Source organism: Anas acuta, chromosome 3 (assembly GCF_963932015.1).
Source record: "Anas acuta chromosome 3, bAnaAcu1.1, whole genome shotgun sequence".
Taxonomy (NCBI): domain Eukaryota; kingdom Metazoa; phylum Chordata; class Aves; order Anseriformes; family Anatidae; genus Anas; species Anas acuta.
In genome coordinates this window covers 93,574,283-93,592,459 of record NC_088981.1, presented here as the reverse complement: position 1 = coordinate 93,592,459, position 18,177 = coordinate 93,574,283, and the positions used below count along the sequence as shown (strand labels likewise).

Sequence of the window (18,177 nt, the reverse complement as noted above, 5' to 3'; positions counted from 1 at the left end):
TTAGGCACCCCTCTTTCTGGTTTGCTATCTAATAAAACACCATCAGTTCAAATATGAAAGAAAATCACCAAAAACTTATATAGCTGATTTATTTATCTGAGCATTCCAAAGGACTCTAAACAGGGGCTACCTTGTCAGATCCATGACTACAAAGCCAGTATCATGTCTCATTTAAGAGTTATTGCATATAACATTAAGTTCATTTAGAAGCATAATTAGGTTTAATAATTTCCTGTTGGAAATGAGAAAAGCAAGGATCAGCACTGAAGACCATTGTGTTGTACAGGGGATCAGTCTGAAGCACAATGCTCCTACAGCTCCATTCACTTCTGACTTCATTTAGAAGAAAGAAAAAAAGAAAAATCCTTAAAAATATTGAAGCTTCTATTGTTCTTTGAGGTGAAAAAGGGATGACTGATTTTGGATAATGCAATTGCATATTAAAATATTTATAGATATATGTGTATGTATATATAAAGTCATTCTGGTCACATTTGGGACTTTTTCTTCATAGTTTGCTGTTTAAATACATATACATAAATAATATATATATTGGTTAAAGAGAGTCTAGCCACGTGACAGAGAGGCAGACTGGCTCTTGTCCTTGGGAGTGTACCCTTTGGGGTAAGGGAGATGTGGCTGCTCCCTTGAGTGCCAGGGAACACTAACTCAGCTTGAGAAACTTCTCAACTCCCTGTGGGGAATCAATATCCAAAAGGTTTTTTTAGCTTGTCAAAATCACTTAACCTTCCTCTGTGCAATGCTTGTCACCTGGCTTGCTTTCTCCAGACAAATCGGTCAAGAGCCCTCTAAACTTCTGCCATAGCCAAGAAGAATACATCTTCCTTGTTGGGAGAAACCAGACAGTTCTGAATGGCATCTGTGTTAATCGGGTCTCAGATCACAGTTTGATTTACTATGTTGTCTCTGGATATTGTGTCAAGTTTTTTACAGTCTCCAGTGCTTCCTTCTCTCTTTCTGGTTTTCAGGTTGCAGGCTGAGGTAGGGAAATGACTTTATTTTTCCCTATGTATAATAAAATCTTAGCAAGATCAAAGCTTGGTCTTAACTGGTCCCAGAAGCAGGTCTCCATTAAGTCATGTTCTCTCTGACACATTTGTCACGCTGTTTCCCTTTTCCTGTTTCACCAGCACATCTCTCAGGGCCTTGCTGGTGTCAGTAATGGCATTTTTTGTGCCCTTCCAAAATAACGTGATCTCATCAGAAAGACCTGTTACCTTACTCTGGTCTGTGATTTCAAATATGCTGAAGGCCTCCTGGGCAAGGCTCTATACTAAGATTAAGACCTATTTAATATTACAGAATCACAGAATTGAAGGGGTTGGAAGGGACCTTAAGAGATCATCAGGTCCAACCCCTCTGCCAAAGCAGGTTCCTTATAACAGGCTGCCCAGGTAGGCATCCAGATGGGCCTTGAATATCTCCAGAGAAGGAGACTCCACAACCTCCCTGGGCAGCCTGTTCCAGTGCTCTGTCACCCTCACTGTGAAGAAGTTCTTTCATGTGTTGGTCAGGAACTTCCTGTGCTTCATCTTGTGGCCATTACCCCTTGTCCTGTCCCCACAAACCCCTGAAAAGAGTTTGGCCAAATCCCTCTGTCTCCCACCCCTCAGGTATTTATACACATTGATGAGATCCCCTCTCAGTCTTCTCTTCTCCAGGCTGAACAGGCCCAGGTCTCTCAGCCTTTCCTCATAGGGAAGATGCTCCAGACCCTCAATCATCTTTGTGACCCTCTGCTGGACTCCTTCCAGATCTCTGTCTTTTTTGTACTGGGGAGCCCAGAACTGGACACAGTACTCCAGGTGAGGCTTTACCAGGGCAGAGTAGAGGGGGAGGATCACCTCCCTTGACCTGCTGGCCACGCTCCTTTTAATGCATGCCAGGATCCCATTGGCCCTCTTGACCTTAGGGCACACTGCTGGCTCATGGTCAACCTATCGTCCACCAGGACCCCCTGGTCCTTCTCCTCAGAGCTCCTCTCCAGCAGGTCATTCTCCAGCCTGTACTGATACTTCGGGTTGTTCCTTCCCAGGTGCAGGACTCTACACTTGCTCCTATTAAATCTCATTTGATTTCTTCCTGCCCATCTCTCCAGCCGGTCCAGGTCTTGCTGAATGGCAGCACAGGCTTCTGGCATGTCAGCCACTCCTCCCAGCTTTGTGTCATCGGCGTACTTGCTGAGGGCAGACACTATTCCCTCATCAAGGCTGTCGATGAAGATGGTGAACAAGACTGGATCCAGCACCGATCCCTGGGGAACACCGCTAGTCACAGGTCTCCAGCCGGACTCTGTGCCGCCGATCACCACCCTCTGAGCTCGGCCAGTCAGCCAGTTCTCAACCCACCTTACTATCCACTGCTCTATCCCACACTTTCTCAGCTTTGCTGTCAGGATGTCATGGGAGACAGTATCGAAAGCCTTGTTAAAGTCAAGGTAGATGACTGGGATATTTCTGGGATCATCATCGATGCACCATGAAAATATTTTTCAAGTTCTTTGATCCCTTCATGCCAAGGTAACCTTGCCACTTATTTAACATTTTTAATATAGCTTAAGGATATATTTATATATCCTTATATATATATATATATATATATATATATATATATATATATATATTTAATATAGCTTATATCTGAAGTTCTGATGAACAGGAAAAAAACTTACAATTGAATCACAGATCAAATGGACACAAATCCACATTTATCATTCACTTCTTCTGCCCTAATCGAATAGTTAAAATACAAAAGTGTTTTGAAGTAGTAGAGAAATTAAATGGAGAAAACCAAACCAAATCAAAACAAATTCTTTGATTGAGGGAAGTTATATCTTACCTGCTAGCACTGGTGAAGCTGCACCTGTAAACCATGCCCAGTTTGGCAGTTCCCCACAACCTAACTTGAAAGCAATGTGGAGAAGGGGATGCAGCCCCCGCACAAAGCTGCTGAGGCAGCAGGGATACAATGTGAGCTGAGGGTGAGGGAGCTGGATTTGTTTATTACAGAAAAAGACAGCCAAGGAGGCGTCACGGAGCATCCCACAACTACTCAAACAGAGCCAAACTTTTCTGCAGTGGCAGGTGAGACAGCAGTGGCTACAAATTCAAGAGTGGGAGGGCTCAGTGGGACATCAGGAGAAGCTTCCTCAGGAGGAGGTGGTGCTGCACTGACACAGGCTGCCCAGGGGATGCTGGAGCAGCCCTATTAGGGGCTTCAGAGACCTGGCAGACCTGCTACAGCTGGTGTGAGGGGCTGGCAGTGGTCAGAGCCCTGTTCTGAGCAGGAGGCTGGACTGATGACCTCAAGATACCACTTCCAACTAACTTTGATATGATTCTCTGACCCTGAAATAAGAGTGTGGTCATCTATAAATGTAGATAACACTGCAGCGTAATAGCAAAATCTTTTCAGAAGGCTTGAGTGATGGTTTAATTAGCTCAGCACATAAATGTTCAGTGGTGTTCAAACTGGATGAAGACTACAGCAAAATGTCTTTATCATACATTTAGGAGCATATTTATCATCTGCTATCAAGAACATTTTCCTACCTGCTTATAAATCTTTCTTATTAAGCTTTATCTAATTAGAAGTCATTGCACATCCTGGTCTTTCATTATGGAGTTTCATATTAGTTCCTCATTTTCTTTTAATCCATTGCCTTTGTAAGGGAAATTTATCTATGCCATTTTCAAATATAGGGATTTCATTCTCCAACTTTGTTTTGATAGTTGATTAGCTTCCAGAACTCATTATTAAATTCAGCAAGCTGCTCAAAATTATCAGATGTATTACCACACTGCTTTTAAAGTTGTTAAATAATTTTTTTTGTTTCATAACATATTTCCTATTAATTTTTCATAGTGTTCACATATTGGTAAATTATTTTACAAAATGTTCAGTATTTTTTCTTATTTTTGTTAGCCGCTTTTTCAATAGTCATGATTTCCTAATCCAGAAGAATATATAGTAGAATATTGTCACAGATATTTGTTTGTATACCCTAATATTTGCACTGTATAACATAGGCTTTCCACTTTGAAATGGGACACCTTAACACATGTATAAGAGAAGCAGAAGTTAGTGTCGTTGTAAAGTCATTCTGATGTTTGGCTTTTATTATAAATGAAGGCATTTCTGAAGAAAACTTGTATAGCAAATATTTTCAGCTCTCAGGCTTGTTATTTGCATGCTGTCATTTAGAAGAAAGAGCTCACAGATTTTAAGTTATAAGAGTGAACAGGGTTCTGCTGTGTGTTTTTATTCCATACTTACAATTTCACATCCAGTTTAACCCTTAAAAGTCCATATGTCTTGCTCTCCTGTCATGTGTTCTCACTTGAAAATTGTTCTATACTTATTCTTGTTTTATGATGTATCAGTACTATACTATGACATCAAGCTACAATAATTCCTGTCTCTTAAGGGGAAGGCATTTCTATTAAAAATGAGAATTCAAAAGTTGAGCCAAAGCCACATGGAATTTATGTATGTAGAACCTGGTATAAATTTGTTTTACAGAATTGCATAATCTTTTCAGGCTATCAAATAACTATATATATAGATGTTGCTATGTTTAGATGAAATTTGTGGGGATTAGAGTCAATTTCCCTCCTTTCAAACTGCTCAGTCAAAAGTTAGGCGATAATTTGTAGCCTTTTGGTTTCACAGTTGACAGCTCACTTTCTACACTTCTGTTTTATTCAAATAGCATATTCCCCAGTTTTTAACTTCAATATTATAACAACTTGGAAGATTTGAGAGAATTTCTTTCTTTAAAAGCATAGAACTGTATAAAAGGTTGATAATATACTCGTGTGCTCTAATTAGTTTTGACAAATCCTAATTAGAATAGACCAAATAAAAAAGAAGATTGTGAAAGAGCTCATTTCTGTTTTATTAGTGTATTGTATTACTGTGGAAAAGGGGATAAGGACTCTTATATGCCTGTAAACTGTCATTCATTGTTCTACTAAAGACAAGAAGAGTGAGAAGCAAACTGGAAGCTCCGATTTGAGTTTTCTGAGCAAATTTATTGTTCTGATATCACAGTGTTGCAGAAGGTGTTGTTTATTGAATATGAAAATGGGTACTTGAGTTGAATCTCATTTACAGAAAGACTACTTTACACTGAACTGGGAGAGTGAGATGAGGCTATACTACAATTTTCTCACTTTCAGTTGTGTTTCCACAAGGGAATACTATCATGTGGTTCTAGATATGACTGGCCCAACTGCCTTGGGTTTTACTTAAAATAAAATGTCAGTAGACTTGAACCTTCTCTATGTCAGCAAAAGTGAGGTCTCATATAAGTAAAGTAACACATAGCTTGTCTGTGCTTCATCACTTCCCTGAGGGCCTTATCCATTAGGTTGTAAACCCAAGTTTAAGACAGCCCTGTTCTTTTAACTCACAGAGCAGTACTAATGGAAACAGTATATGCATGACCACAGGACTGAAATGACAGATGCTTAACAGTTCCACAGGTTCCACCTATATTAACATTTCTGTTTTTCTTTTTTCTCCAGTTAATTTCTACTCTTTCTGATCATCTTTCCTCTAAACCACCTGCTGTCCACTTAATTTCTCCAACTAATCTGAAAGTAGCGTGCGGTGCCATGGTTAACCTGAATCAAGCCTCTTCGCTGGAAGACTCCCATAACAACTGGCAGTCAGCAATCAGGTCTTCTAAGCAAGATTCATCTCTCTACTTTCAGTCTGCTTCCCATAGTTCAGCCCCCTCCATGTCTAAAATTTCCTCCTGTGCATCAAACATTTGTTACTCCAGCCCTCAACTGTATGGTAACCTGCAAACGCCAAGTCTCCATAGCCATGTCTGTGTTTGCAAAATGGGAGACTTCACCACATCTTCCATTCCAGCAAAGAGTCTAAGTGTTTTCCCCAAACCTTCATGTTCAGCTGAAATTCAGGAATCATCATCCCAGCCTTTATCCCCCAGTTCTTCCAAAAGATTGAAAGCTTTATCTCCCCTCCCTGTACGTATAACTACACATTCATTATCTCCTAGCCCAAAACCTTTGTCTCCACCCTCTCTTTATGGCTCCTCTTCAACCATATGTAGTGTAAATGAGCCTTGCACACAAATATCATCTAGAGGATATTTAGCAAAGTCAGGAGTTAGATCTCCTCTGCCAACCAGACTAACTCTCTTAACTGCTATTTTGAGATCAGGCTCTTCTCAGCGGAGACCTCTTTCCCCTGCTTCTTGCCCCACGTTTTCTCCTAGCTCCCTTTGTTCCTCAACACTTGCAATAGATCAAAAGTGCAAAACAACTCCCCCAACCCCCAGAAAATCTATTTCAAGCCCCCCTGTTAGGCCAGATTCTCCCAGCAGAGAGGAACATTGGTCTTCAGGATGGGCTCAGCATGTACCTTTACACTCTAAGCCTCATCCTGCCCCTCGGGCAAGGTCCCTTTCTCCTAGAAAGCACCTTCCAGTCCAAACACCCTCTCCAGACTCCCGAAGTCCACAGTCATCCCCCATCTCCTCCCATAGAAAATCAATTGCCAATCCAGGTTGGCAGTCTATGCTGCCTGCTCTGGCGATGCCTCCTAGTGCCCCAGCATATTCTTCCCTTGCACACCCAACCTCTCCTCCTCCTGAAGGCCTGCGTTATCCTGCCTCCAAGTCCCAGGCACCTCAAAGGTGTCAGAGAGTGCACACTTACTCACCCATCTTTACCTGCCAGTCCTATCCTTTGCTTTCTCCCACCAGACTTAGTGGCACATTTTCCCCCACCCAAGAAAAGCAGTTATCTCCCTCCCCAAGTCTTTCAACTTCAACTTCTAGATCTAAGTCAGATTCATCTCAAAAGTCTGCTCAGGAGCTGAGTACCCCCTCTCCTACACCTTCAAGTGTCTCAAAGCAGTGGTCTCTCTCACGTCCTGATTCTACTTCACCAGTTCTCCAAACATGCAGTATTAATCCCCACCCACTGCAGCTTCATTCTTCATTGATGCACAGAAGCTATAGGTCTAATTCCCAGTCTCCAAGGCCTGAGAAATCTGCCACCTCACCAGTATTAAAGTGCAGATCTCCTGTCTCAAACAAGTCACCATGCACACTGCCATCAAGACCCAGAGAGCTGACTTCACCTCAGTCTTTTTCCCTGCCTTCTGACCATGAAAACATCAAACCCAAGGTACTCTTGGTGCATGCTTATTTTCTAATAGTTCTTTGTCCCTGTAGGAAAAAAACACATCCGTGTTGCACAATGCTAGTAAAATGAATGAGCTGGGGAAAAGGAAGGAATGGTATTGTGTTGATAGTGAAGATAATGACAACTAAATCCTACCATTTCAAATTGCTAGCAACATGTTTTGTATTATGGGGAGGGTGCTGTAAGAATCCTTTACCATACAAATTAAATATTTTATTGATGGAGCAGATACTACTGGATTTGCTAGCGTCCAGATCTGCTACGTTCAACTTAGCCGATACCTGAGCCAAGAGCCAGGGAGGGAAGACAAGGACAGTCCCCTGTTTCTTCCCTTTCTTTCCCTCTGGTACTTCTAATCTTATTATGCTAGACAGAGTGCAAAGGGAAAAAAAAAAAAAAAAAGCTTCCTACAATATGTACTACTGCAAATATGAAAGTCTTGCACTTGACAGATCAGTTGTACTCCTGCTGTTTGTCATTCACCCAGAGGCAGCAGAGTCCCAGCAGAGTGAGAATAAGCAACGATGGCAATTGCTGCAGGAGGTCTTGGGAACCAGTTCCTCTTTAAACCTAAAGATAAATCTCAAGAATGGGAAGGGGAAGGAAAGGAAAGCAGATCAAAAGATATGCAACAGATAGGTGCCTGGGAAAATAAAAGCAACTGCCTTGCACAAGGGGAGAGCTGGTGGCAGAAGACATCAGAGCTGCAGAAGAGGAATCAGAGGCTTTCCAGCTTCTTTTAGTTTATCTTTTCACTCTTTGCTGATGTCTAGGCTCTCCTCTGGCAGCTGAAGCATGCTGCCCATCACAGAAAGGCCGTCATAGTTTATTGATGTATCTGTTCGAAGCACAAAATTACAGCCTGGTCTGCCAGATCAAGTTGTGTCAGATGTGTTCCTAACAGCTTGGCCATGGCAGGGGTGACCTGAACTACATGGAAAATGTTAATTGAAAATGAGAGGTTTAAATCAGCACAGAGTAGCAATTGTCATGAATGGTTCTTTTAAAAACCAAACAACCCCAAAGGAACTATTGTTTCAAGCACAGCTGTACAGTGTCACTACACCCTGTCAGGACCAATTAATGAAATAAAAAGAGAAATAAAATTGTAGAAATTTCAAGATAAGAGCCCCTAGAGAAAAAAACTGGAAGGCATGACTGAGCCTGGAGATTGCAAGACATTTGCAGTGTCTGTTACTATTGGTACAACCTTTGGTGATAAGGAAATCCTCTGCTTGTGACACATAACTCTTGCCTGTGTTATAATTACAGAGGCTATTTCATCCTTTCAGTCCTTCCAACTGTCCTTTTTCCTGCTAATTTTACTGTTGAGATGCAATAGCACTTCTGAAACTGCCCAACCACTGAAACTGCCCACCAGTGGAGCATTGGACAGTGTCTACTATAATAGGCTTGAGAGGTTAGACTGGTGTGATTTTTAAACATGCAGACAAAAGTGGCTCCGCCAGGGATGTGGATGGTCTGACATCTCTAAATCAATTGCAGCTAGAAGTTCAGGACAGGAAAGCCATCTTCTGGCTTTAAAATGTGAAGCTGAGTCTTCACTTAGAGCTAACAACAGTATGCATTCAATGCCATCCCTTCCTCCTGCTCTCATCCATCTCCATACTTTTTGAAATACTTTTTGAAAAATACTCAACAGACTTCTGCTTTGCTCATCTGTGAATGGTACCAGATGACTCCAGCCTCAAATCTCAGTATATTTCCAGGGAAAAAAAAGGAAAAGATTGAGGATAGAGACCATCAACATCTTAAACAGCATTTAGGTCTCTTTAGTACCCATCAGTTCAATTGAGGACTGGACAAAGAGCTCCATATGATGCATGACATATGACTGTCGGTGCACAACAAAATTTTTGCATGTATGAATTTTCTAAGTGAGAATCAAGGGAGAACTGCAGAGCTGCTTGACTTTAGCATATGTAATCTTGCAACCTTAATATTGTTCCAATAGTTATTAAACCAGCACATTTTAAAATAGAACTTTGACATCAAACTTTTCATCATAGACATCAAACTGTTTCATTAACATGATATCAAAGAACTTATGCAAAAAGGATTCTTTAATGGAGAACTTTTATCTGTTTATGTCTATTCATGTACCAATTAATGGAAATCAAAGTAGACTCTATGAACTTATTTAAGTATTTGCATTCTTATATATAAATGCATATGTTTTCCTATGCTTTATATATTTATGTTTATGTTTGCCAATGTTTTCAAAATTTGACTGTTCTGCAAAGTGAATATGAACATAATCAAATTCACAGAACAGTGTGAAGTGTTGAACAGTGGGTGACCACTTGAAATAAAAATCCTCTCCCTGGACTGTGGAGACATTTTAGTAGTGTCCTGGTGGACTTAATATGGCAAAATGAACAGTAGGGTGGATTGGAGACAAATAAAATTGCTGATTCTGCAGGAAGAGATTAGCATGAAAACTGCTGGCTGTTGTTTGAAAACTCTTTGCAGTGATTTAATGGTGTGTCATTCCTACATATTCTTTGATTTTTCCTGTTTGAATATAGCACAGGAATGCATGTTGATCTACCCAAAACAGCTGGGGATCAAACTAACTCTAGCAACATGGAGCTCAGCACAGCTGCAAAACCTACCACAAAGCAGAAAAGATTACTCATGAGGAGCTCCACACTACCATGGTTAGTTTCTGATTTTAAGCCTTTATAGGTACATGCCTAGCACACTTTGCAATGCCCTGTGTGTGCCCTAGATGATCGTTTGAGCAAGAGAAAGTAGATTTTCTGAAAAACTCCCCAGGCTGATATTCGCCTGAGTGGTGATAATGGAGTTGGTTTTCTTTTGACTGGACCATGGTGCAGGCCAGAAGACATGAGTGTCTATGGCTGTTCAAAAATACTAATAGATTCCTAAGAACCAGATTACTAAATTTATTTAGACATTGAACAATCATTTTAAGTAATGCAAAATTGTATGTCAAGAAACACGTTCCTGAGAGCAGAAACTGATTAAAGACTTTCCATTCATTTAAATACCATGGTTTTGACAATTTCACATTGCTCACATGTTCTACAGTACCTGGCAGAGATAAGCATTAAAGTAGAATTGATTATATAAGAAATATACGAAATGAAAAAACCCTTATATTTTTACAGTCTGATAAGTTTTTGTTTAGTTTATACAGAAGTATTACTAATCTCAAAGTAGTTATAGTATACTCACCAGATATGTAAAAATACTTTGGCTTTGGAAGAAATTGCAATTCATTTACATGTTCAATTAAATCATTTAATTGATTGAATATCAATTACAAGTAAACAAGGATATATTTTGTAGTTAAGCCAACTTTAATATTTGGAAATTTGACCTTCCATCTTGCTTCAGTGCATAGTATCTTATGTTGAAAATCTTATCTTTATATAGATAGATGTTGTATATACATAAATATTTATATATGTATAAGTATCTATACACATTTATAGCAGCGTTTCTATCTCAAGATAGAAACAGATATTCAAAGGGCAGTATTTAACTCACATGACTTTTGACATTTGAAAGCTAGATATCCAAACAAAACGTAAACAATTCTATTATAGTCAATGGAGAGAAGATGCTGTATCTACAGGATGATTTTACTTTAACTTTCTAGGTGCTTATTCGAGGATGGGATGAATTATCCTGTAGAAATGTCCATGACTATAAATGGTTTCAGTTCTGATTGAAGCACCTAAATGGCAGTCATCCAAGTTAAAATGGCTAAATCTCATATAAATTAAAAAATAAAAAGGTGAAAAAGCATTTCTGGCACTGCATTGATCTGCTTTGACAGAATATTTACTCAGTATGTGTGATTATTGACTTCTTCAATGCCTGGCAGTCTCCATGTTCTGACTAGAAAAAAATATGAGTAAATCTGAAGAAAATATAGCATTATATATGGAAAGAATTAAAAGGAGATGTCCTAAAATGTTTAAAGAGAGGTTCAAGTGTGATATAAATTTCTCTTATCTGAATTAAAGTTCTGGACCCTCTGTAATTGTTGAAGGTTTTATTAGATATAAAAACAGGAAAAAAAAAAAAAGACAATTGTATAACCCAAAATACAGGATGTTGTTTAGACCATTATTCCATAAGGACTAGCATATACTGCCCAGGCAACAGTACATTAAAAAACCTTATCTGATTAACAATTAACTTTGTGTCAGGTTAAATATCACAAAAATATTCAACTAATAACTTAAAAGTCTAATATTGTCTGAATTTGTGAATGTTTCTTTAAATTAGTATGGTGTTGAAAAGGGAAAAATGTTGTGAATCCCTTTTTAGTTGTTTACTCCCCCCTCCCACCAAAAAATTCCAGCAGTCATGTAGTTAAGAGTCCTAGCTCTTAAGAATAGAAGAATCTCGTTGTTCATTTAAAAATAACTGATTTTATTTAGTGTCCATAATTAACAAGAAAATATAGAAAGTATGGTTTCTAAAGGGTTAAAACATTTTGGCAAGCTAATATAGTCTAAAATATAAATGATTCAAAAATAATAAGTTTTTAAGCCTGATCTTAGGATTTTTTGTACCCCATCATGTACTTTTTATGGTTTAGATTGTCAGTTCCATATACCTGGTTAGAGTGCAAAAGTTCCTCTACTTGTTTTGAAATATGTGGGTGATAAAGTTACTTGTAAAGGAGGTGAAAAGTGGTGTCATCTGACTTAAGTGATCTACCCACTTCCACAAGTAATACAGCATTTAAGGATCTTGTTCAATCTCATCAAAGCCAATCACAGAAATCCCTGTGACTTAGTGGTCCAGGATCACACCACAGAGCAGCAGTTCTTAAGGTGGATGTACTGGCAGAAACAGCTTTGCATGATCACTTCAAATCACAAGCTAACATGGAATAAACACACTGCCTCTTCTGATATCAGTCTAAGGATAGTAATAAGCAGAAAGTGGTCAAGATCACTTTAGAAGTTACAAGCTGCAGATATATGATGTTCATGTAGTTCCATCTCATTCCTAAATGCAAAAAACAAATGTCCTTTAAAATCTCAGCAGAAACACTGATTTTCTTTAAGAAATAGCTTTCATAGGTGCTATGTAAGCCTTGTATTGTTGTAACATGTCTGTGAGACAATTAAAATCATCTTTCATTGTCGTACCTTTCTCCTTTTTTGTCTCTTTGTTCCTCTCTCCCTTTTACCCTTTCTTCCTGCTTTCTGATTTGCCCTTTTAGCAGTACAAGATCAAGACAAGCTACAAGGCATTTGCAGCAATACCTACAAACACATTACTTATGGAACAGAAGGTTAGTGTTTGGTCAAAGACATGGGAATTGCATTTGAGCGTGTTCAACTTTATGTACATATTCTGACATTTCTGTTGGTGATTTTACAGCACATAAACTCTGTGAGCTAGTTGCTCAGGATTATAATTCCAGCAGTTTTTCAAGGTCAGTTACATTGTACTGAGGATCAAAGGCTTCATTAACCTAAATTTCTATTAAAAAAAAATATTGTAAAAAAAACGCATCCTAAAGGAATCATCATTTATGACAATGTCTCAAAGTCTGTTTTGCTGTTTGAAAGTCTCTGGAGCACTGCTATTTTAGAACCTACCCGTCTTGGCCAGCTAAAGATTCTTCAATGGCTATGCTTACACCAGTAAATTCAACACCAGGAAATGTCCTCAGTTGCAGCCCAGAGCTACAGAGTCCCTTCACTAAATGATGTCCCTTAGTGACAAAAAACATGCCACAAATATATTTAAAGACATGCTTAATAACTCTGACATCACAAATATAGCTGTATCTGAAAAAACTTTCTGTGGACATAGTTCAGGAACTTAGCCTCTAACAAATTTCTGTAGGATTAAGCTTTCCTATGTACACATCTACATATGCATTTACATGCAAAGCTCAGCTGATTTCCCTACGCTTTTACAGAGTTTAAAGACATCAGAGAGTGTGAATTTAGCTCTGCATAAAGGATTTTGAAGATGAAAGGAAAGCTGCCTGGTGGAAAGGAACCTGGGGGGTATTTGTTGATACCCAGATGAACATGAGCCAGCAACATGCTCAGGTGGACAAGAAGGCCAACAGCATCCTGGCTTGTAGTGTGGTCAGCAGGACCACGGAAGTGATTGTCCCCTTGTACTTGGCTCTGGTGAGGCTGCACCTCAACTACTGTGTTCAGTTTTGGACCCCTCACTACAAGAAGGACATTGAGATGCTTGAGGGTGTCCAGAGAAGGGCCACAAAGCTGGTGAAGGGTCTAGAGAACAAGTCTTATGAGGAGCAGCTGAGGGAACTGTGGTTGTTTAGCCTAGAAAAAAAGGAGTCTCAGAGATCTTATTGTGCTCTACAACTACCTCAAAGGAGGTTGTACCAAGGTGGGGATCAGTCTCTTCTCTCAAGCAGCAAGTGATAAGACAAGTGGAAATGGCCTCAAGTTGTGCCAGGGGAAGTTTAGGTTGGATATTAGGAGAAATTTCTTCACTGAAAGGGTTATGAAGTAATGGGGCAGGCTGTCCAGGGAAGCAGTTGAGTTACCATCCCTGAAGGTCGTCAAAAAAAACATGTAGATGTAATGCTTAGTTATATGGCTTAATGGTAGATTTGGTGGTGCTAGATTAAAGGTTGGACTTGATGATCGTAGAGATCTTTTCCAACCTAAATGGTTCTATGATTTGATGATCGTTTTGCCCCTGAAAAATAAATAAATAAATAAAAAGATTGTGACCTACTGGTTATCACTTAAATAACTTAAAAAAAATTATTACTTTCACAAATGCGAGATTCCTTTATTTTCCTTTTTTTTTTTTTTTTTTAAATCTTGGATGAATATTTTCATCATTTGCATCAAAGATGAATCTTCTCTTACTTAAGTCTTGAACATACCAAGTAAGACTATGTCTGCATTAACATGCAACAGAAATGGCTCAGTAGAAGAAAGTATCCTATATCCCTACTGTATGCATTCCAGTAGGTTTTTGTTTGTTGTTGTTGTTTTGTTTGTTTGTTTTTTGTCTTTGTCAGAGAGCCTGTTAGTGTCTGGAACGTAAGGTGGACTCTTGAGGTACCACTTCAGGGCTGACTTTGAAATGAATGCAATTTGTGCACTAAGCTGTGCTGCTCTGCAGATGCAAAGGTTGGTAGGTGGTAGGTGACTTTGAGTGGGGGTTTTACTTTGAGGGCACACTCCTGATCTAAACTAGTGGGTTAAGGACAGCCATGTGACTGCACCTTTTCAGAAGAAAGGCAATTCCTTTTGAGGGATCATCTTGCTGACTCTCTCTTAGGCATTTACTCATGAGCTGTATGTTACATATCCACCAAACATAAAACTGATTTGTACAATATTATGCCAGTATCTGTAGAAAAAAATATTAATGACATCAAAGAAATCTATGTTTACACAGAGACTTTTTGTTATCTGCCAATTTACTGAAAATTCTAGCCTTAGTGTATCCTTCAGTAGCGACAGCACACTCATGTAAAACTAATAAGATATCAGCTTTCTGTTACAGGACATTCAGGATGAATTTACTTTGCATGTTTTAGCATTGCCTGACTACAGCTGATGTATCAGGTGCATTTCCCTGGGCATTCTGTCTAAGGCAGTTCTGGTGTACAACTCTTTCCCTGTTTTCCCTTGTTTTGGAGATTATGTATATTAATATCCTATTGATCCAGACCAGCAGCTATGCATAGTGCTCCTGAGATAGTCCTATTGTGTTAGCTGACATACATTTATAGTATGTCCCTTAAAGGAAGCGTAAAGGAGTCATATGGCACATACAGGTCCCCTTGTACCAAGCCCTAATGTACAAGTATTATCCTCAGAGTAGCAGGGAGGGAGCTTGGAAGGAACTCATGCCACATTGTAGCTCAATGCCAGTAGTTATATTGCTCCCATTTTATGCAAACATCAGGTTAAAAAGAGAGCAATTCAAGACAAGTTCTAACTACATAAATAATGTTTTATTAACATGGAGATAAAAGATTATTTGGAGAAGATATTTTTGAGTGACATTTATTTTAGCAAGGAAGGAAGTTCTGCAAGACAGATATTACTGAACTGAATTAATGATTAGGAATACATCATCTTCCTAAATGCAAGAAAAGTATTTTGCTATGTGATCAAACTGGAAATGAATATTTTCCAAAGTGAAACTTTTTGCCCTGTGTAAGTAATTGTGTTACTTAATTTGAGTGGTCATGAGAAAATGGGTTCATTCAGATCTATAATGCAGGCAATCTAGTGACAATTTATATGCAGTAATAATTAGATCATATGAAAGAAAACTGTCAGTGATATGTCATATAACGTAAAATGCTTTGTCCCTGAATTGTCTCATTGTGTCTTTCTTTCTCAAGTAACATTTTCTTTTATGTGTGTGTAAATGCTTTAATTTCAGCCAGCATTTTTTAACTTCTCCTTATGAAACTGTTAGGCTATCATCATCTTAACAGCTTATCTAGGACACACTTTTATTCTTAAGTACTCTCAGTTAAAGAGAATTGTTCAAATCTATGCTCATTAGCAGCAAAGAAGAAGCTCATTGACTACATATACATATAATCTGGCAAGCCCAGAAGTGGTTTAATATAATCACATCCCATAGCTGGCAAGCTTTCTAACTGTTTTAGCTTGTATGAACATGATATTCCTCTTATCACCCATGGTCTGATCAGGAAAAATTCAAATTCAGGATATCTCTTGGAGGATACAGCTGTAAATTCTTTCACAGACAGAAGAGCAAAACCTTGTTTTTAAGGGACTTGTGCTCAGCATCATGGTCAGGCTCTGTCTGGGAGCAGCAACAGTGTGTTGCTCCTCATGAAAGATGAGCCAGAAGCTGGCATAACAGCAAGGCTGGTAGGACAGCATCCTCACCAGCACGGGCACTGTCCCACAGATAGATCAGGGACAGCAGAAGTGGTGGTGTCCATGGTCAGCCAACAGTGCCATGATCACCACACAGATTCAAAATGATGTAGCAGGTCCTCAGACAGTGACAATGAACTCTTCTGCAGAAGAGTTAACAGATAACGGCATCCACTGGCTAGAAGAGGAAGCAGAACATGCTTAATGTAGGCATAAAGCAAAAGTTTAACAGCAAGAATTAATTAACCATGAGAAAAAAAAATCCAGAGACTGAAATGGGTACTTTATCATAGAAATTAAACAATCAAGATAGGACACTTTTCTGGCACTTCATACAATAAGTCTAGTCAGTTGTGTGGTTTAAAGAAAAGGTCAGACTAGGTGATCACTGTGGTTCTTTCTGGTCTTTTTATTATTGAATCAGTGAGTCACCCTTCCACTGACATTCACTCTTGAATAGCCTCTACAGTTATACAGATGAGATCACAATCCAATTCAAAATTCCAGTCCTAATCAGGTAGTATATACCTTCCAAAAGTAATATATCTAGTATTTAGAGATTGTATTTATCAAATACCTACAAAAATATCTTTCCCTCAAAATAGTTTGTCATGAAGAGTCCATTTTGTGGAGATGTGGATAAATTCCTAACTTTAAGTAGACAGTTCCTTACTCCAGATCCTACTTCATCTTCAGAACTATTTCAAATTTGAGGTGCAACCCCAACACTCTATTGAACTTCTTGGAACTGCAAAGTAAAAGAAGTCTTCTCTCGACAATTCAGTGGTCTGTGGTCTACAGCAAAGTTTATGCAGGGGTATTTGGGATTGTTGTATTTGTCCAGAAAAGGAAAGGTTTGTCCAGGGAAGAAAACCTGGTTATGAAAGCTTTGGGCTGGCTGCTAGTGTTCTGTTCAGACTTCATCCATATCTGAATGAGGTGAAACAAGGATGATGGGTTTTGCTATTAAGTACACCTGTTTCACAAATGAGCACTCAAGTCTTCTGAAAAGTATTATATGTAACTGGATGTGGATGGAAGGAGTGCAAATGAAAGTGCTGTTGGCTTATCTGTCTTGTATTTATCAACTAAGTACAAACAGAGGACTGCAATTTCTTAAATAAAAGTAGAAAAAAAGATCTTAATAATAAGCCTAACAACTAGACAACTGTCTGTTTTTGAATATGTGAGGATCATCCTGGATCCAAAAAGCATTTCTGAAAACATTTTAAGAACATTTTGACATAAAAGATTGTATTTTTCATCAATTACTTCTAGTGTGCACTTACTAGGTGAATTTCTTGCTTTCAGATTACGTGTTCATGTAAAAAGTTTTCTAAAGGCTAGAATTTAATACCTAATGGTAAGAAAAAGAACATCATGTGTGCAGTTCTAGAGTGCTAAAGGACCTAGTTTGTCTTTAATAATAACCAGACATGACAATAGAGGGAGGATAAGGCTATAAACTTCCCCTTTCTTCCTTTTAAATATTAATTTTTAATTTTTAATTAAAAAAAAAAAAGCATCTTTCAATATTAATTTTATAAGAGGAAGAGTAGCCAGGTCTTTACAATATCATTTCCCAGGATCTTTAAGGAATCAGCTGTAGGAACAGAGGGTACATGAAATTCCATTATACAGAATATTATTTTTGCATGTACTGAGGACTTCAAAAACATATTAATAGGAAAAACCTGCAAGAGAAATAAAAGAACTGGAAAATTCATTGGTTTTGCTCAGCACAGGGTCTTCACAAGGCAGTAAAGAGGCTATGTCAGATTGAGGTTAAAATACTGATGTCATTCATTAGTGAATGAAACAAATTTCTATATTTCCTGTACGTTGCCAAGAGCTTTAATTCTCAAAAAAATACTGGAGATCCCAGTCAGATCATTTACTAGTATCCGTTCTTTGATACAGCTTCAGCAATTTTTTGCTTGCCAAATTGCTTGGGGGAAAGAGGAGGGAGGGGTTATAGTAATCACTGACATCAATGGAGTGTATGCATCACACCCTTTAAGTTGCCTTTTATTAGAACAGATTTGGCAGTTCAGCAACTGGCTATTTCATCTGCACATTTAAGTTCTGTC

The 18,177-nt window shown here is 38.7% G+C and overlaps 1 protein-coding gene across 15 annotated transcripts in view; it reads left to right on the top strand.

Moving 5' to 3' along the window:
* Positions 1-18,177, top strand: part of MLIP (muscular LMNA interacting protein) — a 128,933-nt gene that overhangs the window by 55,033 nt on the left and 55,723 nt on the right. For 12 of the 15 annotated variants that reach the window (XM_068678376.1, XM_068678366.1, XM_068678367.1 and 9 more), the window contains 2 exons: positions 5,550-7,184; positions 12,436-12,507. The exons of 1 other annotated variant lie outside the window; for it this stretch is intronic. In XM_068678376.1, coding sequence (XP_068534477.1) covers positions 5,550-7,184; positions 12,436-12,507 — 1,707 coding nt within the window. The remainder of the gene's footprint in view (positions 1-5,549; positions 7,185-12,435; positions 12,508-18,177) is intronic. 2 more of the 15 variants (XM_068678370.1, XM_068678379.1) reach the window with 2 other exon arrangements.